Source organism: Schistocerca gregaria, chromosome 1, assembly GCF_023897955.1.
Source record: "Schistocerca gregaria isolate iqSchGreg1 chromosome 1, iqSchGreg1.2, whole genome shotgun sequence".
NCBI classification, from domain to species: domain Eukaryota; kingdom Metazoa; phylum Arthropoda; class Insecta; order Orthoptera; family Acrididae; genus Schistocerca; species Schistocerca gregaria.
The window spans coordinates 104710287-104734858 of NC_064920.1; the positions used below are offsets into that span (position 1 = coordinate 104710287).

At 37.8% G+C, this 24572-nt stretch overlaps 1 protein-coding gene across 1 annotated transcript in view; it reads right to left on the bottom strand.

Moving 5' to 3' along the window:
• LOC126334429 (hydroxyacid-oxoacid transhydrogenase, mitochondrial) overlaps positions 1-24572 on the bottom strand; it is a 65183-nt gene that overhangs the window by 21499 nt on the left and 19112 nt on the right. The window contains exons 2-6 of the mRNA XM_049996838.1: positions 17836-17950; positions 4327-4535; positions 4056-4252; positions 3751-3919; positions 1586-1753 (exon numbers count right to left, since the gene is read on the bottom strand). Coding sequence (XP_049852795.1) covers positions 1586-1753; positions 3751-3919; positions 4056-4252; positions 4327-4535; positions 17836-17950 — 858 coding nt within the window. The remainder of the gene's footprint in view (positions 1-1585; positions 1754-3750; positions 3920-4055; positions 4253-4326; positions 4536-17835; positions 17951-24572) is intronic.

The window sequence follows — 24572 nt, forward strand, 5'->3', positions numbered from 1 at the left end:
AGCAGCTTGTGATGCTATATGGAGACAGTCGTGTTGGGAGTCTCAGATACAAACTGAGAAACAACCGTGTGCTGTGTGGCTGTTTGTGTACATATTCTGACACTTACTGCACCATTTGTTGATTTGTTGGTCAAATTTTCATTCTTTTTTATCCATGTCATTTCCCCTGCATCAATAATACACTGTTCAAATCTAGCATCATTCTGAGCAGTGGTTCTCTTTCTACAGGATTTTTAAATTAGAACTTTAATAATTGACATCCTAAAATTATCAAAATGTATGGCAAATGAAAACATTTTCTTGGCATCAACTTCCGGTAGTAGTGCCTCTTTAGATGCTGTGCATCATATCATTGTACATCAAGGTGTCAGCAGTAAATAACTGGAGAAATTCATATCTTTCTCCAAAAAATTATGTAATATTTGAAAATGTATTGTAACTTTAATTTGTTTAAAATATTATTGATCATTACTGTGATATCATTACATTAGTTGCTTCTAATTTAAATGTACTCTTCAGTGTTTCACATAATATTGCAGTACATCCAGTTTTTATCCAAGTTCTATATACATTGTATGGTATGGTCTTAACTGCAGCTTCAGATAACTCCTTTAGAAAACATTTCTACAATTCAACCTTTCAAAAATTTGGACAGGGAGTCCCCAATTACTCCAGATTAATCACCTTTCACTGTACCAATTCCATCAAGTAAAATTTCTGCTAAATCAATTAAAAATTAAGCTATCAACAGATTATAAACAAAAGGTATTTAAAATAGTAACAGCTTTCTGTGGTATCCGCCAGCAGCGGCAAACGTCAACACATGCAAAGAGTGGCCAGTCACACAGCTGCATAGGTAGCACTTGTGGCCCGGTCACAGATTTGCTGACCGGCCACGTAGTCCATTTCAAGATGACCACTAGAAGGCTGGAGTCATGAGATGGAAGCAAGCCTCCACTCGGCCCCTGGCACCACCACACGTCGTATTCCCGGACTACCTGGGCGGTATATAGGCCACTGCAACAGCATTGTACAGCCAGTCCTACGCCTGCCTTCACTCGTACTTGTGACCGCATGTACTAGGAACCCTGTGGAACTTAGGATACTGTCTCAGCTATCTCTGATGTGAACTGGAGTGCCCTGGACTTGTGTAATTGCTATGGATTGTGAAATGATACCGTGAAACAGTATTATTGTGAATTAATCATTTAAGTATTTTGGATGTTATTGTTTTATTCTGATATAACGCTTTCCTTCCAATTTACTAAATTATATTCTGCTAGTAAACAGTAATAGTATTATCTACACTTACATGGATACTCTGCAAATCACATTTAAGGGCCCAGCAGAGGATTCATTGCACCATTTCACAATAATTCTGTATTACTCCAATCTCTAACAGGGTGCAGAAAAAATGAACACTTATCTTTCCAGGCAAGCTCTTGTTTCCCTTGTTTTATTATGACAATGATTTCTCTCTATGTAGGTCTCCTGGCTTCAATTTGACCTTTCTTTTATAAATTATAATATTATAGTTTTTGGCTTTTATCTGCCCTGCCATTTATATTAACCTAATATTCCGTACCTTTTAAAATATTTCTGCATGACCTGCAATGCATATTTAGCCCAAACATCTGATATTGGATTCTGGCCTTGATAAGCAGGACGCTGTATAGGATTTGGAGGGCGTGGTTTTCGTTCTGTGTAAGGGACAGCTGTGAATGATTCAAGTGCATGGCACAAGACATCAAACCTGTAAAAGAAACCTGTGTGAATTAAAAGATTTCAAACTACATTATGCTGAAAATCACAGTTTTTATATTTAAAAAAGTAATATAAGTGTGGCAGAAGAAACTACACACACACACACACACACACACACACACACACACACATAAGTCAACAATAAACACACACATTACACTTGGAAGGAAGGTTAGTTATAGTCAAAAGGGGAGCAGCAGTCACATTTTAAGAGAAGAAGTTGGGAAGATTCTGCTGTGGCCTTACTGAAGGAGGTACTTGAGCAATTGAGCAAGATGATTTAGGGAGATGATGGTGAGTCTAAAAGTTTTGCATGTGAATTTCTATTCTATTTAGATTTAACAGTAAATTGGTAGCACTGAAAGAGGGAAAAGTCAACTCATCATAAATGATCAACAGTTTTGTAAGTTTTTTTATGTGAGCAGCTCAAACCGCTACACCTACTGAATGTTGAATGGATTGTTGGACTTGGCAATCAAAATTCCACAGAACTGTTTCTTTCTGTGATAATAATTGAAATTTATGTGGCACATTGTTATTTGTTAGAGGAATGTGGTTCACGGTATGTTAGATATTGTATTACACATTAACCTCTGTAGCTGGACAGACTGATTTGAAGCAAGATGGAAGACAACAATCCAATTTTCAGAGTATAGTAATATGCATTATTTGCGGCAAGTCATCACTGATAGGAACAGTGAATGGAAACCAATATTCACCAAATGATATCACTAAACATTTAAGTTGATGGTCCTAAATATCTACATGCTTAATGAAATACAAAGTATCTCAAACTCACGTCAGCATCTGAAGCGCTGTTTCTGGAGTGGACTGTGCCTGCACACTATACCAACTGAACTATATCCACAAAGAGGCAACCTTAAAAACATCTAATCACTGTGGAAAATGCACCGGTAAAATACAACTGGTACCAATTCCAGCTTTAGAATAGGTAACTGAGTACAGGTCCGCCATCACCCCTCTGCACTCTTTCACTGTTTGGCAAAAGAAAAAAATTCTTTCTAAAGCATTTAGCAAGTTCTATGCACACTTTCTGTGCTGATCTGCAGCACTGTGCCAGACTGAAGGGTGCCCATTCCTTTATTAATCGAGTCCAGGTGCATGTATTATTTCCATAACGATGCGTGATACACAAATTTTTCTCCTCTAGAAGAACCCATTCACAATGAACCAAACATGAATGTAGCCAAACAACTACACAATTAACTAAGAGAATAGTCAGGAATGACTGCAGAATACAGACATGAAATACAATAAAGCACTGTTACACAGTAACTGCAAAAATAAGAAAGTTAAGAAAAAAATGTAATTTAGAAAAGTAAATCATTTTTGGTGTCTATCCCCAAAACATTTTCCCCAGGTTAGACGAAGGGTATGAGCTGACAGGTGTGGTTCAAAGGAGAAGAAATAAAACCAGAACTGGATGCACTCCTGAGAGCTGCAAAAGATTACATATCAAGAGACCATTAGGGTCAAAAAGCTGTGATGGATAAGAAGATTCAGGGAAAATGTTATCTCTGTAGGCTGTGGGATAAAGAGCTGATCTCACAGTGCTTACCACTGTTTAGGCAAAGGCTAACATTTGAGAAGGTGTAATAGGCTGCTCAGCCCTTCACAAGGCTGACATCATTGGGAAGCTCAAGTTTCCTTATCTCTCTGGCACTCCTTCTGAGTATCTTCAGTTTAGAATTCAGGAAATAATTGAATTTTTATTCCAGTACTGATTTATAGTATTTATAATTGACAGTGGGGAATTCCAGGTGGGGTCAACATAAAAACATGAACGGCACAGAATTCCGAGTAGTAAAATGAAAGCACAAAACACACAATGATGAGAAGGTAAGGCCAAGAATACATTAAATGAACAGAATTGAAAGAAAAAGATTCTGTACGACAACTGACAACACGAAAATCAAACACAGTGAGGTGCTACTTCTAGTGCTGCCTTGTACCACAGTAACATACCCGCTGTAAACACATACTCTCTCTGGCATTGTCAAGGTATGCAGCGGATCTACAAGTCCCATTGTTGGGCGAATAGCCCTGTGAGCTATCCCAGTCTTGGCTTTCAGAGGCTCATAATCAAAAATACTCACACCCGTAGTTTCACTTCCAGTACCAGCAGTTGTTGGCACTACAGTTGTGGCAAAAAAGAAAAACAGGTCAGATGGAAAGCTATCTGAAGGCTTTAGTACATACCACTGTTACATAAAAATATCAGTTATTAAAAGTGCTCTAAAGTAACAAAAAATTGATTTACTGCACCTCACCTGCTACAAAAGGTTTCAGTGGAAAGTTTACAGGTTTTCCTTTCCCTATGGGCTCATTAACATAATCCAAGAAGTCTGCTTCAGGGTTGGAAGAATACAGATTTGCAGCTTTGCAAGTGTCTGTAACAGAACCACCACCAACTGCAACAAAAGCATCAAACTGCCCTGCTTTCGCGAAGTTTATTGCATCCTGCAAACTGTCAAGCAACAATTTAATAATGAGGTACTTCAGCCTAATGCTAAGGAATAACACTACAAATACCTGACTCACCTTTTGTCTGTTGGTTCCACTCTGACTTTATCAAATACTTCAAAATTGATACCATGCTTAGTTAATGAATCCATTGCTGTTCGGATGGAAGGGAGTTTTGCTATGTTTGGATCAGTCATCAAACAAACTTTCTTTGCATTCATATTGGCCATATCCATTCCAATTTCCTGTGTGACTCCTGGCCCATAACGAATTGTGGAACAAGCCATCTGAAACGCAGGAATCTATTATGAAGTGTACTTCAAAACTTTATACAATAACTGCCAAAACTATTACTTAGAAAAGGATTTCAATAGTTTACTTCATTAATCTGAGAAGCCTTCAGTATGATACCAATGACTGATTGTAATTTAAATCATAGCTGTCCGAACAGTAGGCGAAATATAACAGCAATTGTAATTTTTCCTAATTAGGAAAATTAATTATGGGGAACTACATTAAATAAAAGACAATCTTTACTTCTAATCACCGAAACAGTAGGAACTATAGAAGGACAGAAAAGACATTGAATGTTTAAATTCCTAAACTTTTCAATTATTTCCTTGTGAGCAAAACACACAGCACATATTAATGAGTAAAAATATATTCCCCTTAAAGTAGTGCCAAAGGAGAATAATGGTAAACTAAACTCACTTAAAGGCAAATGATACAATCTGGAAAGAAGTCAAAGAAAACAGAAAAATGAAAAGAAATCAAAGAACACAGATGCACAGAAATGAGAAGGTGAAAATGTACAAGGAAAAAACCACAGAAAAATGAAAAAGTAGAAAGGAAAAAAAGAGCAGCAGAATATAAAGAACAGACAATAGATCATGTGATAGGGGGATGCATTGTGCAAGTCTTACAGTGATGTTATCCTCATGGAAAATGAAACTATTTACATAAAAACTAACGCAGCTACTTTCAAGGAAAGCCCCAAACGTAGCAAGGGGAGCTGTGTGAAAACTAATCCTACCTGAAAAATCTGTTGCTGTAGAGGGAATGTTTAGCACAGAATGGGCGACAATTGTCAAAGTAAATATTCTGTTTATCAACATCGCCTAAGCCATTGTCAGTGTAGTCCAAACGGTTCTTTTAAGAATCTAAGCTTATCTAATAGTGAGTGCATAGCATAGACCACAGAGGGTTTTAGTGAAATTAAGCAGCTCATCATCTTTATAATTTAATAATCAAGTTATTCCTTTTACTACTTCTGGTGTATATGATTACTGCTACCTTGGGCAATGCTTTGCGTATATCAAAAATGCTACTTTGGTCATGATATATGGTCACTGTAGCTGGGCACTGACGTCCGACTTTGACTACATCTGTCATGAGCAGCAATCTGATTGGCATGTGGTGGGTATAAAGAAGTGGCATGGGGCAAGGATGAGGGATAGCAGAGTAAGGGTGGGGGAAGATGCTTGTAAGGGTGGGTGGGAGAAGATGCTTGTGCTGCCTGTGGGAGCATGCACAGAAATGGTAGGGACAGGTATGTTAGACGAAGCATCAGGATGCTCTGCTGGGAGGGTGGGGGGGGTAGGGAGGGGAGGGACGGAGGAGGAAAAGACGAGGAGCGAAGAAAGAAGGGGGAAAGGGCTTGCAGGTGTATCAGTAGAATAGAAGGTGTGTGGTTCTGGAGTGGGAGCAGGTAAGGAGATTGATGGGTGGAGGGCAGGAACTAGCAATGGTTGAGGCCAGATGGTTACAGTAAAGAAGGATATATTGCAGGGAGAGTTCCCTCATGCTCAGTTCAGAAAAGATGGTGTTAATAGGAAGAATCCTGGTGACAATGGCTGTGAAGCTATCATTAAAGTGAAGCACATTGTGTTGGGCAGCATGGTCAGCAACGGGGTGGCCCAGCTGTTTGCTGGTTACAGTTTAGTGGTGTTCATTCATGTGGGCAGACAACTTGTTAGTTTCCACACACATGTAGAAAGCTACACTGTGTTTGCAGTTTAGCTAGTAGCTCAAATGGCTGCTTTCACAGGTGAAAGCATCTACTATCCATTGATGGGGTAGTAGATGGCTGTGACAGGACTGGCATAGGTGGCAATGGGAGGATGAATGGGACAGGTCTTGCATCCAGGTCTATTGCAGAGATATGAGCCACGAAGCAAGGGGTTGGGAGCAAGGGTAGAATATGGACAGTCAAGGATATATGTAGGTTTAACGGGTGGCAGAACACCACAGTGGAAACTGGGAGAAACACAGTGAAACCAATTTTGTCACTAACTCTATTAATCAGATGATCTAAAACCAATACTGAACCCTGCCTAATTCAGTTTCCTCCTCTCTCGTTAGCTTCCCACAATTGCCTAACCTCAAACCTTGCCTTACCATCACTCCCCAAATCACTCAACATCAACATCAACCTTGCATCTGTTGAAAGAACTGCAATTAATCACCTAAAAACAAATGCCACACTTACAGTGCTACCTGCCGAAAAAGACTCCATCATTGTGGCTATGAACCATCAGGATTACATGATGGAGGGGCTCCATTAGCTATCAGATAAGTATCCTACAAACCCTACCAGTGACCCCATTCCATAAACCCAGCAAATCTCTAGCCCCTCCTCAAATCTTCCACTCCAGCCCAGAACATCTCCCCTCTGTCTTTCTCTTACCTCATCCTCCCCAACATTCCCTGCTCCCCTACCTTCTACATCCTTCCAGAAGTGTTACTGTACCAGCACAAAGAGAATTTTCACTCTTCTTGGTCAACACCTTCTGGCTATTAGCTGTAACTTACTCTGCTATAAAAAAAAGACACCAACAATTTCCTCCACCGACTCTCCACAGTTCCAGTTCTTTACCGCAAGGAGCCCTGCTTGTCACTATTGATGCCATTAATCTCTACACTAACATCCCTAATGTCCAAGGCCTTGCTGCTTTTAACACTGATTTTCTCAATACCCAAATGGTTCCAGACCCATACCCTCCTTCCTGATAACTATACCCTTACACACAATTACTTCTCCTTTGAAGCTATCACCTACAAACAAACCAGTGGTACAGCAATGGGCATGCGTGACACCACACTATGCCAACCTATTCATGGACCATTTAGAGGAATCCTTCCTTACCTCCAAAAATCCCAAACCCCCTCACTTGGATCAGGTTCAGTGAGGACATCTTCATGATCTGGACCAAGGGCGAAACACCCTATCCACATTCCTCCACAACATCCACACCTTCTCACCCATTCACTTCAACTGGTACTCTTTAAGGATGGCTGCATTAGTACATATGTTCACATCAAGCCTGCCAACCACCAATAAACCTCCAGTTTGGTAACTGTCATCCATTCCATAACCAGACATCTCTTGCATACAGCCTAGTTCCCGGTCACCATTGTACCTACACTGACACGTAATCCTCTCCAAGTATGCCCGGTGCCTTAACAGAACATAATTATCCTTCCAACTTTCTTCAGAAACTGAGTTCCCTTACTTGTCTCTGCCACAACCTACCTCCTCTGACAGAAGCACTGTCCAGCTACAAAAGAACATTCCCCTTTTTCACTCAGTACCACCCAGGACTGGAGCAACTAAATCCCATTCTCTGTCAGGGGTTCGACCTTTCCCTCAGTGGTATTCCTCCACCCACCGAACCTATGCAATATTCCTGTCCATTACTATTCCACCCATGCTCCTACCCCTTGCCTCATGGCTCATATCCCTGCAACAGAACTAAATTCAAGACCTGCCTCATACATCCTCCCACTACAATCTACTGCAGTCCTGTCACAGGTATTTCCTACCCCACCACAGGCAGGGCCACCTGCGAAAGCAGCCATGTGATCTACCAACTAAGCTGCAACCACAGTGTCACGTTCTGTGTGGGCATTACAATGAAGAAGCTGTCTGTCTACATGAATGACCAAAAGGCAGCTGGAGTACCTAGTTGCTTTACTTTAATGAAAGGCTTCATAGCCTGCACCATCTGGTTTCTTCCTACCACCACCACCACCACCACCACCACCACCAGATTTTCTGAAACACACATGTGGGTGCTCTCCCTCCAACATGTCCTACATTCCTGTAACCATCTCACCTCAACCTTCATTAGTCTCTACTCTCCACCCACTTATCTCCTTCCCTGCTCCCACTCCAATACTACATACCTCTCATCACAGCCGCCCAACATAGTACCTAACAGACTTATCCAGTCCCCACACACTTCCTTAAAGCTCCCACATACAGCACTAGCATCTTCCCTTACCCCTACACTGCTATCCTTCCCCTTCCCCATGCCAGCTCCTTACCCCACTATTCAGTCCATCAGATTGCTGCTCATGCCAGATTCAGTAAGTCAGGCCCGAGCGCCTGGTGACTGGTCAAGTGTGTGTTCATGTCTTGCTTCTGTGAATGTGTGTGTGTTTTCCCCTTTGAAGGAGGACTTTAACTGAAAGCTTAACTATTTTTGCAGTCTTTTTCATCGTCCTACCTGTGAGTCAAGGCCTCCTCCATATGGTGAGTAGCAATATTAAAGTGCATATTACAGTGCATTTTAGATGGATGTTTATTATAATTATTTAATGACACATATTTACTGATTTCACATTATTATGATTTTTAAACTCAAGTAGTGAAAGTCATGGTCATATGTAGAAATGCAGCAATAGTGTATTATCATAAAAAAATTTGAAAGATCTTCCTAGAAATAAATACATCAGATGAACTGCATTATGATCAGAAAGGAAAAATTCCTATCCCTGGCACATTCGGGCAATGAAATAATTCACTGGCAACAAATGAAAATTTGTACCAAGGCCAGGGTGCGACTTCGATAGTATGTGGCAAACAGGAATTTGCATTGAGGGGGGAGGGAGGCATGCTTGGATAGTCCATCCAGTTGTGCCAAACTGTTTTGTCAAAGTGGTATAGATGGTTAAAGCAACTGCCTAGTAAGCAGGAGACTGGCTCAACTCCCGACCTTGGTACAGATTTTTGTATGTTGCCAATGAATTCTTTCATTGCCCAGATGTGGTAGAGATTGGAATTTATCCTTTCTGAACATAGCCTGGCCTTGGAATGAAACACATAAATGGTGTCTGTTCTTTTGAAACAACAGATACCACTCGTATAGATACATGAACCATATTGACCTATTTGCTGTTTCTGCAAAACATACTACGCTCATTGGAATATAATGACAGTCCTGACTGCAACTGAAACCTTGGCCATGAAAACCTGCAGCAGGACTTCTCCTTTACAGTTGAACTGAAGACTTACACTAACCCACTTCCATGGTATAGCGAAAGTCTGAACTGGCCATGTGCTGCAAACAATTGTCCCCTCACAATTTGGCTAGCAAAAAAGAGTTAATGGCCTATATAGATTGTGCACTGGTTTCTTGAAATATATTTTATTGAACAGAATTAACAACCACCACCACCACCACCACCACCACCTTCCAGCTGTCATTTTTCTCTTGGATGTGATCTATTTTGAAGCAATAAAAGCAGCTGTTTCACACACACAGTATGCTCATCTACAATACAAGGCAGTTCAACAGCTATCGCTATTTAATGCATAGCAGTACACTGATTAGAAATACAGAGAATGTGAAGGAGACTTTTCGATCTCTGCATAAATGCAGTGAACTGGAATATGGCGCACATTTTTAAATCAGCATCTTCCAAACTGTTGACTCGGTCATACTTGACGTGACAACGCAATGTTCTGTTCTTGACCACCTAGATCTCTCTTCCTAACAGTTGTGGATTTATTTTTGGGTTTCTCTGAAAGACACTGCGCTTGTGCCTCCTTGGGCAAAACCAGCACCAGATTTCCAACTGCCCATTTCGAAGTGCTTATTTGGCCGACTCCACTTATGCTTCAGAGTGTATGGCATGAAACAGATTATCACTTAAGTGTTGACCATGTTTTCATACAAAATATCACAAATATATAAATTGCTACTCCCACAAAGTGGACCCATTGAGTTGCAGACAGACAATAAAAATTCTGTTTCAGTCAAAGCTCCAACAGAGCTCCAGTTGCAGCTGCTGGTGGTAGTGGTCATGTTTGCATGAGGTATGATTACTTAAGTATTTTCTTTGCTGAAGAAGGCTTTGGCTGAAAGCTATAAAGTGCCACAGTTTTTTCATTGTTTCTGTCTGCAAGTCAATGGGACATCTTTACAGTGAGTAGCAATATATCTTTTTCCTAATATTGTTGTCACCCCAACCTGGAATTTCCATTGTTTAACAAATAAGTGAAACTGATGATGGCACATTCTAGTAGCACTTTTAAGTCTTTAGTGACAGCAAATGTCAAGCAGTGTAACTAGAAAGACAGAAACCACAGACTTAAAAATGCAAGCAATTAAAGAAAATGATGATGATGGTGATAATAATAATAATAATAATAATAATAATAATAATAATAATCTGATCAACTTTCTTTTGTCTGAATGGTTTTCTATCTGTAATGTTTGCCTGAATTATCGTGGCTACTTTAAGATCCTTCTCAGTCACTGCAATCCATTTAATTGGCTCAGTTTTGGCTTAACTTCTGTTTTAGTAGAATTCTACTGTTTTGTCAACCTAGTCGAACCCATTTGTTTAATGTGGCCATAAAATTAAAGTCTTCATTTTTTCATGTCACCATCTATGTATGTGTATTCTTCTATTTCCTTATTACTTCTTTGCGTATAAGTGTCTCCATCAGTAATTTTGGGGCCTAATATTTTCCTACCAATCTTTCTTTCTACCTTTCTTTTGAATTTCTTCAATATCTTCTTTCAATTTAAAATTAAAGTTTCTGCTCCATAAAGACAGTCAGGTTTGATTACAGTTTACTGAATTTAGAAAGTTATTTTGTATTATAAATATTTTTTGTTAATCTGAATGCAGTTGCCATTTTTTGACAGCGAATTTCATCTGCAGTTTTTTCCAAGCCATTTTCTCGTATTATTTGTGTATTTAAGAAAAAATGTACTTAGTCTATTATTAATGGGTTTTACTTCCATTATTGAATTTTAAATATTTTTTTAGACTGCTAAAGCAACTCCCAGATGATGTTTATTATTAATTTTTCTTTTATCAGTTTTACTTTTTAAAAGATAATAACTGCCAAGATTCATGGTGTTATTGTCCATCATTCTTATTTCTTGAAGTGCCAAAATTTGAATCTTCCATTCTTTAAATATATCTCCCAATTTATGAAGTTTACTTGGTTACAAAAGTGTTTGTATGTTACGTGCTGCAAAAAAATTATTTATTTTGATGGCCAGAGAACTCAGTGTTCTTCTGTTGAATCACATTGCATTTTAACAAGGCTGCCCCAGAATCTGAAAGACCAGTTGTGCCAGTGATACAGCTGGTGGATTGACCACCTGGGGTAATACAGTCATCATCTAAATGTTCCATGATAATTGTACCTGGAATCAGGTGGGGTTGACTCAGTGAGTGGACTGAAAGGGTTAGTTCCAGAATATAAATTTCAGCCACACCACTGAACAAATGCTGACCACTTTGCCGCTTGCCACAAGACAAATGCAAAGTGGATTTTGTTTTGTTTTGCCTTGGTCTGGGACTGCTTATTCTCTATTTGCAGCTGTCCACCATATATGATGCAACATTCACTATCTGCCGCCTGTGATCCCCACAATGCCCTGGGCAAAGTCAGCTTCTTAGACTTTTAGTTACAGAGTCTTGAAGCCTGGACTATTAATATTATAAAATAACTACACACATTGATAGATTTAACCGCAAGAAGTTAAATGATTTCTTGTAGACAGTAGTATTTAAGAGCAAACATTTTGTTCTTTTGAGGGCCATGTTTGAGTGAGTTGGTGTCAAGCTAGAGGATAACTGGCATTTCTTGTTTTATTTTCTTATTTTAAGTTCAACATAATAAATAACCATGCAAAAGACAACTTATTTCTTTACAAAATCTGTTAACTGAGAACCTGTACTTAAAGAAGTGTGTGACCATTACACTCCCACAACTAGGGATTATGGTAAGAGATTAGGGCACTTACAAATGCAACGTCTCACTCAGTATTTAAATCATGCAAGACATCAAGCACTGCACAGTGGTTTGTGCACAATGTGTGAGTACATACAGATGATAGTAAAGCACATACATAAAATGTAACACCTCTAAGACTATTTTCATCAGAATAGCAAACATTATGTAGAAAATTACACAAGGTACAGGTAATATACATGAATTAGTTACATCTGTGGAAATTCTTAAAGATGAGGAAACTGTACTCACATGAACTAGTATGACAACTTTTAAATTTTCAGCAAGAGTGCTATCGTCAAATGACATGGTTTCGTTCCACGAGTCAAGAGTTTAGGTCATATATATTTAAAAAAAAAGACACTGACAGAGTAATACAATCATTGTTGCAAGTGGTGGCACAAGTTAACTGCTGTAGCCTGCTAAGACCAGCACATACACAGCCCAAGAGGCATCAGAGTAAATGGCATGTAAGCTGACACTGCCATGAGATGCACATGAGGATTAGTAGTCCCATCTAGTAACAAAACGGCAAACTTATAAACTACTACGACAAGAGAAAAATTACGTGCCTGTAGGTATCTATTAGTGACTGTTTCCCATAATCCTGTTAGTAATGATGAAAGAAAGGCATTAATAATAAACTTAAAGTAAATAATGCTTTAACACTGAAGTCTGAAAGGAATGTCATCGACATTGCTAAAAAGCAAGAATAAGTTACGAAAACCTTGGAGTTTGAGAAAACTGATAATTCTGCGCTTCAGGAGGATCCCACCTCTGTTTGGCAAAAAGAAACCAGAACCACAGTTAACAATGACAAATTTTTACTTAAACCTTACCAAAAAAGGCAGTTAATTAACATGACCTCTCAAGCTCCAATGTTATGTGTACAGTTTAAAGTTCATAAATTAGTTCACGGTATATGATGACAGCCAAAACAGTTGGAGGATAAAGATTTATTAAAATTCTTGACCACAGTTTCGGTATATCTAAATATACCTTCATCGGATGTAAAACACACTAAAATCACATGCTGCAATGGAGATTCATAAAACAATTGTGCCAAAGGCATCATTAGTAGTTAAAACATCATCTCCATTTATAAAACATAGTTATGGACAGAGGGTCAATGCGGACACAGCTTAGCATCAGTACTTCGCCTATGAACTCCAGTACTTCATAGGCGAAGTACTGATGCTAAGCTGTGTTCGCATCAACCCTCTGTCCATAATTATCTTGTATAAATGGGGATGATGTTTTAACTATTGTTTTATGAATCTCCATTGCAGCATGTGATTTTAGTGTATTTTACTTCTGATGAAGGTATATTTAGATATACCTAAACTGTGGTCAAGAATTTTAATAAATCTTTATCCTCCAACTGTTTTGGCTGTCATCATTTACTGTGAAGAATTTGAACAGCTGCTGTTTGAGCCATGTTTAAAATCTTGTAATAAATTAGTACATCCTGTACATCCCATTTCAAATAGTAGAAATAGTGCCTATCTTGACCTAGCTATCTGCATGACAACTTGAAAAAAAGTCTTTTGTTTTCCAGAATAATTATTCCGTCTCCAACATTTAAAACTTACTCAGTAAAATTAGAGACATACATTGTGATCAAAGTACTACCTTAATTTCTTTCGACATCAAAAATCTCTATGCAAATGTGGCAGTAAAAACAGTGTTGGACATAGTAGAAAAAATATACAGCTCTTCAAAAACAGATATTACTGATAAACAAATTACTGATTTCATGAATTTGCTTCAAATTTTAGTTAAATATAATTACTTCAAGATCAATGGGGAGTTATATCAACAACCTGACGGTCTTGCAATGGGAAACCCATTTGCAGGAATCCTAGCAGACATTTTTATAAACTCCCTACAAGAAATTTCTTTTTTTTAATTTTTCAGCAGTTGCCATAAGCATTATATCATATTATAGATATGTTGACAAGGACCAAACAATGGAACTGATCACCTATTCAAAATCTTCAATGAACTTCATGAAAAAAATTACTGCCAACTGCGAGCCTGAAAACAAGTACAGGCAATTACACTACTTAGACCTTACTCGGACAATAGTAGATGATAAAATTTCCTTTAATATCTTCCACAAAGAAACTTACACTGGTCAAATAGCACCTTTTACTTCTCACAAAAAAACGTTTTTTTCATTCACCTGTCCTTGGAGCTATTTCTATTCCCTTATCCGATTAAAATCTTTAAGCAGAAATAAATCTGATCAAAACCGTTGCAGTTAACAATGGCTATGAACCCAACATAGTAACATTTTTAATAATAAAATGAAGAACAGAATCTTCACTCTGCGCATTTCCACTAATGACCAAAATGAAAAATTTTGTTTCTATACCATTTCTTGGACCTGTCTCTTACATAATACAGTGTCTTCTGCTAAACAAATATGATTGCAAAGTAGCTTTTTCCACCAACAATTCTCTAAAACAAAATCTTATTCACAGTCTGGATTCAATACAGTCTCATTTGCAAAAGTCAGGAGTTTGTAAAATCTGTGACGCTTGTCTGGGCTATTATGTAAGACAGACAGGGAGAGCTATACCTGTAAGATCTAGACATCTCCTAGGGAAAAAAGGTTACTAATATTCATAATTCACCCATTGCTGACCACTTGTTAATCACAGGCCATAAATCCAAGGAAATGCAAGATGTCAGTATCCTACACTCCAAGGAAAAAAAAATCTCCAACTCAATATCCTTGAAGAGCTGGAAATTTTCAAATACCTGTCGCATAAAGATGGTTTTATTCTTAACAAACAATTGCAGTTGTGTAACAAAAATTTCCTTTGAGGTTTAGAGCCATTACTTAGACCTGATTAATTTTTGGAATTTTTCCTCACAGTAGCATTGGGAATGTCTGTTTTATGTCTGTTTTCCTTATTCAACTGTCATTGTAAGCCTTTATTTTAAGCCTTTATTTTAAAATTGCCTGCAAAAAGACTGATTTACTATTTTTGTACTTCCATTTTGCCTATTACCTGGGTACTTTATGGTACTATTGTGTACCTATAGCTACATAATTTTGCTCTAATCATAGATGTTTATAAGTTTGCTGCTCTCTTACTAAATAGCACTACCAAACTACCAAACTTTCGTCCATCACATTTAGTCTGACGTCTCTTGTGCTGTGTATGTGCTGGTCTTAGCAGGCTACAGCAATTAACTTGTGCCACCGCTTGCAACTATGATTGCATTACTCTGTCTGTGTGTTTTATTATGGCCTGTATTCTTGACTCATGGAACAAAACCATGTCATTTGACGATAGCACTATTGCTGAAAATTTAAAAGTTGTCATGCAAGTTCATGTAAGTACACTTTTCTGGTTATATAATTTTCTAGGTAACTTTCACCATTCTGGTGAAGATAGTCTTTGAGTTATCAAAACCTGGTTAATATGTGTGTTTTTTTGTTTTGTTTTTTGTTTTTTAAGTTGTGTGCAACTGGTTGGCTGACTGTTACATTTTATATATTTGCATATATGTTTGCTGAACGTACAGCCAAAAAAATGTTTAAAACATCAAATAAAGCATATTTTGGAGATGATTTTTAAACGTTTAGTAATTTTGTTGTGGCTCATACAGTTGAGACACTTTGCCTTGTACTGACTGTAGAGTAACAATTGTGTTTAAAAGCTTGTGCTTTCACGCGATAAATTTCTGTATTTACACTGCCAAACCAACATTTTTTGGGTTTCTATAATCTCAAGAATGCTCTTTAATAGTTGGTGCTTTAAATCAACAGTGAGCAGCAAAAAACACACACATTCTCTCTCTCTCTCTCTCTCTCTCTCTCTCTCTCTCTCTCTCTCTCTCTCTCTCTCTCAATCACTGGGTGGATTATGTGAAAGAGCACAGACAAAAATCAAAGAAGTTGTAACTGAAAGAGAGAGACAATACAGGTGACAATGAACATACAGTATGTTGAACATTCGGTATCAAGTATCTGAGAGTGGAACGCAGAACTTACAATTATATTTTGATGGCGAGTTCAACAGTTACAACTGAAGCACAGGGAGTAGCAAGCATGGAAAATAAGAAAGTAGTCAGTCATAGTTTGATAAACGAGGAAACAACAATATTACAGAATAAATAGACAATACAGGTGACTTTCTGATGGCAGCAGTGACCTCATTCCCAAGGAAACAATGATGTAAAACATATAGAAGACAGTATAATGGATTAATGACACAAGATCACAAAAAATATAATATACCCAGCATTTTTAAAATGAAAAAAATCACAATAATAGGAAATTTACTTTTCCAATCTAATAGGTATTTTAGATCACTAATCAGATGATCAAGAATATTTGGGGATCACAATTCTCTTCGTTACAAGATAAAATCAATCGCAAAAAAGAGTAATAAATTGAGTTCATTGTTCTCTCATGTATTGTTACAATTATTGAGATTTTATTTCTTTTCTTACAAGAAATTTCATAATAGAGAGTATTATTGTTTGCTGTGACGATAATGTTAAAAGGGGAGTTCTTTGAAGTACTATCTACAATAAGATCTCAGAAGATCACCATGTATTAATCTCATGGTACTATTCAAGGAGTGAAAATCTGAGCAGAGATTACTTACCCAAAACATAATTCCACACGATGGTATACGAAAACAGTCAACATTTACAAGATTCGAACACTGCTTACCCTAGACTGTATTTCCTGCAGTTCAAATTATTCACATGTTCCATTTATTACACTTTTGATTGTTAATGCCTCTGTTCATGGATGCAATTTAATGTACTTTTTTTTTTTTTTTTAAGCTGAAAGGAATCATCCAGCATAAAATCACTTAATTCATTACAAGCTATGTTTTTACTTCCTCTGATGATTTGTAGTCATTAGGAAAGAATGCAATCACTTTGTGAACAAGAAGAAACAGTACAGCCTCACTGTATTAACTGGACATTCATTTGTATTAAATTTTCTGTATTCCTCTGTAGCAACACATTTCAAAAGCTTGTATTCTCTTCTTGCCTGTAATTTGTATCATCTATATTTCATTTCAATAATAGACTATGCTTCAGACAAAATTCTTTAGAAAATATTTCCTATTTAAATTAATATTCAATGTGAACAATTTTTTTTCCTTTATCAAAAGTGATTTCTTGCCATTTCCAATCTGGATTTTATATCCTGTACTCTGATCATTGTCTGTTATTTTACTGTCCAAATAGCAAAACTCTTTCATTGCTTTTAGTAACTCATTTCCTAATCTAATTTCCTCAGCATCACCTGATATGATAATATTCCATTACCTTTCTTTTATTTTTGATAATGTTGTTCTTATTACTTCTTTTCACGACAATTAGCATTATATGAACTATTCATTCATTGTAGCACTTTCTTACTAAAATAGCTTACACTGGTCACATGGCAATTACCAATACTAATATCTTCTCATTAGTAACTATTTATTTATTTATTTATTTATTTAGTCTGACCAGATCAGGGCCATAAGGCCCTCTCTTACATTGCACCAGGACATATGTAGCTATACCTCAAATGCATATTCCTTTTCATTCTGTGATGTGCTTGTGTGAGAATGCTGTACACATGAAGCTGACACAACATTCACTGGGCCAGCAGTGTGTGAATGAGCAGGGCATCTACACCTGAAAGAAAAAAGTTAAAAGTAGTTGTAAGAAAATGAGCGCTATTTTGCAGCTTTTAGGCAAAATTGTGGCAGACTGCTTAAGAGATATTATATTCAAGCATGTTTAGAAGTTAGCAGATACAGAATGTAGAACATTCAGTAAGAAGTATCTTAGAGTGCGATGCAGAATTTTTCGAATCATATTTTGATGACAAGTTGAACAGTTACAAAATTTTATCTTGGTGCATGTGTCAACTGGTTATCAAGTAGTAATAACTATTTCAGACACTAAAGGTACAGTACAACAAACACTGGTGAACCAAAAAAAGAGTATCTGAAAAGTATAATGTTCAATGCTTGCTGAGAACTTTTTTCTGGCCCATTGGAAGTCAGAAAATAATTGGCTGTTGATAACAAACCCACTAAACTTGTTGCCAAGGTTACCTTCTTTGGTTTTACATTTCTATACTTGAAGATGATAAACTAGATCCTGAGAGATTTAACAGAATACAAGCTACAATAAGTCCAGCTCTAAACAAAAAAATTCAAGGAAGCAAACAATGCTGAAATTTTACAGTGTAAGTTGATGTAACATTGATCCTTACTACCAAAGGAAAAAATGGGCAGTGGAGCAGATAGATGACATTGGCAAACTTTTTTTTTTTTGTCATCAGTCTACTGACTGGTTTGATGCAGCCCGCCACGAATTCCTTTCCTGTGCTAACCTCTTCATCTCAGAGTAGCACTTGCAACCTACGTCCTCAATTATTTGCTTGACATATTCCAATCTCTGTCTACCTCTACAGTTTTTGCCCTCTACAGCTCCCTCTAGTACCATGGAAGTCATTCTCTCACGTCTTAGCAGATGTCCTATCATCCCTTCTCCTTATCAGTGTTTTCCAAATATTCCTTTCCTTTCCGATTCTGCGTAGAATCTCCTCATTCCTTACCTTATCAGTCCACCGAATTTTCAACATTCGTCTATAGCACCACAACTCAAATGCTTCGATTCTCTCCTGTTCCGGTTTTCCCACAGTCCATGTTTCACTACCATACAATGCTGTACTCCAGACTTACATCCTCAGCAATTTCTTCCTCAAATTAAGGCCGGTATTTGATATTAGTAGACTTCTCTTGGCCAGAAATGCCTTTTTTGCCGTAGCGAGTCTGCTTTTGATGTCCTCCTTGCTCTGTCCGTCACTGGTTATTTTACTGCCTAGGTAGCAGAATTCCTTAACTTCATTGACTTCGTGACCATCAATCCTGATGTTACGTTTCTCGCTGTTCTCATTTCTACTACTTCTCATTACCTTCATCTTTCTCCGATTTACTCTCAAACCATACTGTGTCATTCTGTTCAGCAGATCATTTAATTCTTCTTCACTTTCACTCAGGATAGCAATGTCATCAGCGAATCGTATCATTTATATCCTTTCACCTTGTATTTTAATTCCACTCCTGAACCTTTCTTTTATTGCCATCATTGCTTCCTCGATGTACAGATTGAAGAGTACGGGCGAAAGGCTACAGCCTTGTCTTATTCCCTTCTTAATACGAGCACTTTGTTCTTGATCGTCCACTCTTATTATTCCCTCTTGGTTGTTGTACATACTGTATATGACCCTTCCTCCCTATAGCTTACCCCTACTTTTTTCAGAATCTCGAACAGCTTGCACCATTTTATATTGTCTAACGCTTTTTCCAGGTCCACAAATCCTATGAACATGTCTTTATTTTTCTTTAGCCTTGCTTCCATGATTAGCCGTAACGTCAGAATTGCCTCTGTCGTGCCTTTACTTTTCCTAAAGCCAAACTAATCATCACCTAGTGCATTCTCAATTTTCTTTTCCATTCTTCTGTATATTATTCTTGTAAGCAGCTTCGATGCATGAGCTGTTAAGCTTATTGTGCGATAATTCTCGCACTTGCCAGCTCTTTCCGTCTTCGGAATTGTGTGGATGATGCTTTTCCGAAAGTCAGATGGTATGTCGCCAGACTCATATTCTACACACCAACGTGAATAGTTGTTTTGTTGCCACTTCCCCTAATGATTTTAGAAATTCTGATGGAATGTTATCTATCCCTTCTGCCTTATTTGATCATAAGTCCTCCAAAGCTCTTTAAAATTCCAATTTTAATACTGGACCCCCTATCTCTTCTAAATCGACTCCTGTTTCTTCTTCTATCACCTCAGACAAATCTTCACCCTCATAGAGGCTTTCAATGTATTCTTTCCACCTATCTGCTCTCTCCTCTGCATTTAACAGTGGAATTCCCGTTGCACTCTTAATGTTACCACCGTTGCTTTTAATGTCACCAAAGGTTGTTTTGACTTTCCTGTATGCTGAGTCTGTCCTTCCGACAATCATATCTTTTTCGATGTCTTCACATTTTTCCTGCAGCTATTTCATCTTAGCTTCCCTGCACTACCTATTTATTTCATTCCTCAGCGACTTGTATTTCTGTATTCCTGATTTTCCCGGAACATGTTTGTACTTCCTCCTTTCATCAATCAACTGAAGTATTTCTTCTGTTACCCATGGTTTCTTCGCAGCTACCTTCTTTGTACCTATGTTTTCCTTCCCAAATTCTGTGATGGCCCTTTTTAGAGTCGTCCATTCCTTTTCAACTGTGTTGCCTACTGCGCTATTCCTTATTGCTGTATCTATAGCGTTAGAGAACTTCAAACGTATCTCGTCATTCCTTAGAACTTCCGTATCCCACTTCTTAGCGTATTGATTCTTCCTGACTAATTTCAGGAACTTCAGCCTACTCTTCATCACTATTATATTGTGATCTGAGTCTATATCTGCTCCTGGGTACGCCTTACAATCCAGTATCTGATTTCAGAATTTCTGTCTGACCATGATGTAATCTAACTGAAATCTTCCCGTACCTCCCGACCTTTTCCAAGTATATCTCCTCCTCTTGTGATTCTTGAACAGGGTATTCGCTATTACTAGCTGAAACTTGTTACAGAACTCAATTAGTCTTTCTCCTCTTTCATTCCTTGTCCCAAGCCCATATTCTCCTGTAACCTTTTCTTCTACTCCTTCCCCTACAACTGCATTCCAGTTGCCCATGACTATTAGATTTTCGTCCCCCTTTACATACTGCATTACTCTTTCAATATCCACATACACTTTCTTTATCTGTTCATACATAAGCACATACATAAGCACCTGCAATACAGGATACTTTGCTGCGTCCACTGCCTCCACCATACCCTCTCCTCCCCCAACCCCTTTCCACCTTTGCTGATCTATAATTTTAGTTTATTTCCTATTTCTTCACTTTTCAGAAGCATTATTCAATGGCACATTTTGACTGATTCTTTTAGTTGGTATGCAACAGATGCTCATACTTTTTTCCTCAGATTTTTAGTTTTCAGCGGTAATCTGACAATCCCAGTATATAAATAAAAAAATCTGTAGATCAGATTAATACTTGTTTGATAGATCATGAATACGACACTTCGTAATGATGTGGAACGTGTCAGGTTAATAAAAGATGTCTGTACAAGATATTACATTACACAAAATATTGCATAACACTAATGTTTAAGTTTTTTTTCCTTCCCCTCCCTTAATTTATATCTAAAAATTCAGCCAATGAGTAGAAGGGTTTGTCATCTAGAAATTCTTTTAATTTATTTTTAAATGTTGGTTGACTATCAGGCTTTTGATGCTGTTTGGTAGGTGACCAAAGACTTGTGTGGCAGCATAATTTACCCCTTTCTGTGCCAAAGTCAGATTTAACCCTGCATAGTGAAGATCATCCTTTCTCCTGGTGTTATAGCTATGCACACTGCTATTACTTTTGAACTGGGTTGGATTATTAACAACAAATTTCACAAGTGTATATATATACTGTGAGGATCCCTAGATCCTTAAATAGACGTCTGCAGGATGACCATGGGTGGGCTCCAGCAATTATTCTGATTACATGTTTTTGAGCAATGAATACTTTTCTACTCAACGATGAATTACCCCAGAATATGATGCCATACGAAAGCAGTGAATGAAAGCAGGCATAGTAACCTAATTTACTGAGATTCTTATCAGCAAAATTTGCAATAACCCTAATAGCATACGTAACTGAACTCTGACATTTCAGCAGACCATCAATGTGTTGCTTCCAGTGTAACCTCTCATCAATGGACACACCTAAAAATTTTGAAAATTCTACCTTAGCTTTATACTTCTGTTCAAAGTCTATTTATTACTGGAGTTGTGTCATTTACTGTACAGAACTGTATACATTGTGTTTTATCAAAATTTAAAGACAGTCCGTTTGCTGAGAACCACTTAATAATTTTGTGAAAAACATCATTTACAGTTACATCACTTAGTTCTTGGTTTCTGAATGTTATTACTATACTTGAGTAGTTGAATTTACTACTTTTTATTTACTAACTTGTATGTTCGATACATACTGGATTAGGTCATGTAAGTCCACACTTCAAATCATTAATTAAAAAGTGGAAGGAATAAAGATAATTCACCTATATATGTAGGAATGGAGCAAAGAGAAGTTGTAATGGAAGTTAAAAATGAAGTCCAAATGCAATCAGTACATGACTGCTTGTGAACTACTGCTGGGTATGCCATTTACACAAGCATCCCCCCCCCCCTTAATAATGTAGAATCCTTAAATCCACAACTGCTATGGATGTAGGCTGCTCACTTTGAGATCACTGTATGAGGTTGCACATTCATGGATGTATTTTACATTTGATGTGGTCTTAACTTATTACACCAGATAGGACTAACATGGGATACTGAACATATACAGAGAAGGGCAGCACGAATGGTCACTGGTTTGTTTAATCCATTTGAGAATGTCAGAGGTACTGAAGGAACTAAAATGACAGACTCTTTAAGACAGGCAAACTATCCTGAGAAAGTGTATTAATAAAGTTCCAAGAATTGGCTTTAACTCATTATTCTAGGCATATACTACAACTCCTCACATAGGGATTATGAGGATAAAATCAGAATAATTGCTGCACGCACAGGGGCATTCAAAAAAATTATTCTTCCCATATTCCATACGTGAATGGATAAGGAAGAAACCCTAATAACTGGTACAATGGGATTTACCCTAGGTCATGCACCTCATGGTGGTTTGCAGAGTACAAATGCAGCTGTAGATGTAAATAACAAACAAAAACTCTGTATAATTTACTTATTATTGTTCTGTAAAAAAGCAATATCAAAAGAGAGATGCACTGAAATATCTCCCTGCGTTACTGTTTCCACCTTAACAGTGGGCAAAAGCAATAAAGCACCAACTTTAAAAATATCCTCATCTATAGCTGTTAAAAGCTTATTCTGGTTACACCCATCAGTGTCTTGCTGAAACTCCCTCCACTGTCCACACCCTCCTGAAGGGATGCTAAAATAGAATATTTCAGTCTGTCTGAAAATATCCCCGTGGTTTCCATGAGAAATTTACATCTGAGGGAGTTAATTACATTTTTAATAATTTCAACAAAGCATGGAGTAATAGTGACATTGCTCTTTGCACAGAAATCTCTCAACAAGTGAAAATTTTTCACCTTGGGGTTGCATTTACAATTACTGAACTCACACTCATAGTGAACAACACGTTATTGGAGGTTGCATTATTTTATAGTGAAATAAACATAATACACCTCAGAATATTCTTTTAGTTTCACATATTTATGATTTTTTCCTTTGCTATGGATATTTTATGCGACAATAGGGGTTGCCATAGGGAAGTAAGTACTAGGATGCATTATGGGAAATGCGGCAAATGGTTTCACTGGGACAAATATGGTTGGGGGAACTCTGGGGAGGTCACTAAGGACCTGCCTTTGAAGTGCAAAATATGCAGCAGAAACAGGTTAATAGACGACCAGGAAAGGAAGATCTGTGCCATTTAGAAACAGCTGAGTCAAGGTAGGAGAGACATAGCAAGAACGAATAAAGGCAGTGGTGAGTGGAGTGGTTAGTGAACAGGCAATTGGTAGTAAGGCCAACAGGGGGAGGATGCAGCCTGACAGTTTTCTTGTGTCTACCAGTAATGGTTTCCAGCTACTAGAGTTGAAGGGAGAAGAGCCTCAAGATGGTGTAGGAAGGCTAGGAATAAGACTAATATTAGGTAAAAGAATGTTTTGGTGCTAGACAGTGTATCAGATCATCAGCAATGTCAAGTTGAGTGCTGTCTGAATCAAGTGACTAAAAATTTAGGGCCTTTCCATAAGAAGTTTATGAAAGGTAAGATGATTGCATCACATGAACAGACACACATCTAGTTGGTGACCTAAGTATGATAGCTTCCCTAACAGGTAGCACCCATGTGAGCACATTTGAGCTGTTCCAGCAGCATGATCGGCCACACCTTGACAGTGCTATACAGAGAGTTAATACATAGCAGGAGTTTGAGCTGAGGACTACTGACTGGACACACATTGCACTAGCGCCAATAATTATCAGAAGATGAGGCTACACTAGGCATAGTCTGCATCCCAACAAGACTGAAATGGGGAGATTGGCAGAATTCATTTATGAAAATATAGCAGCTGGGTGTGGGCCCACATATGGACAAGTACAAGTCTTAGTAGGCAATAAGACTACACCTTTTTAGGATAATCATGACAACAGGCTCACTCCCCT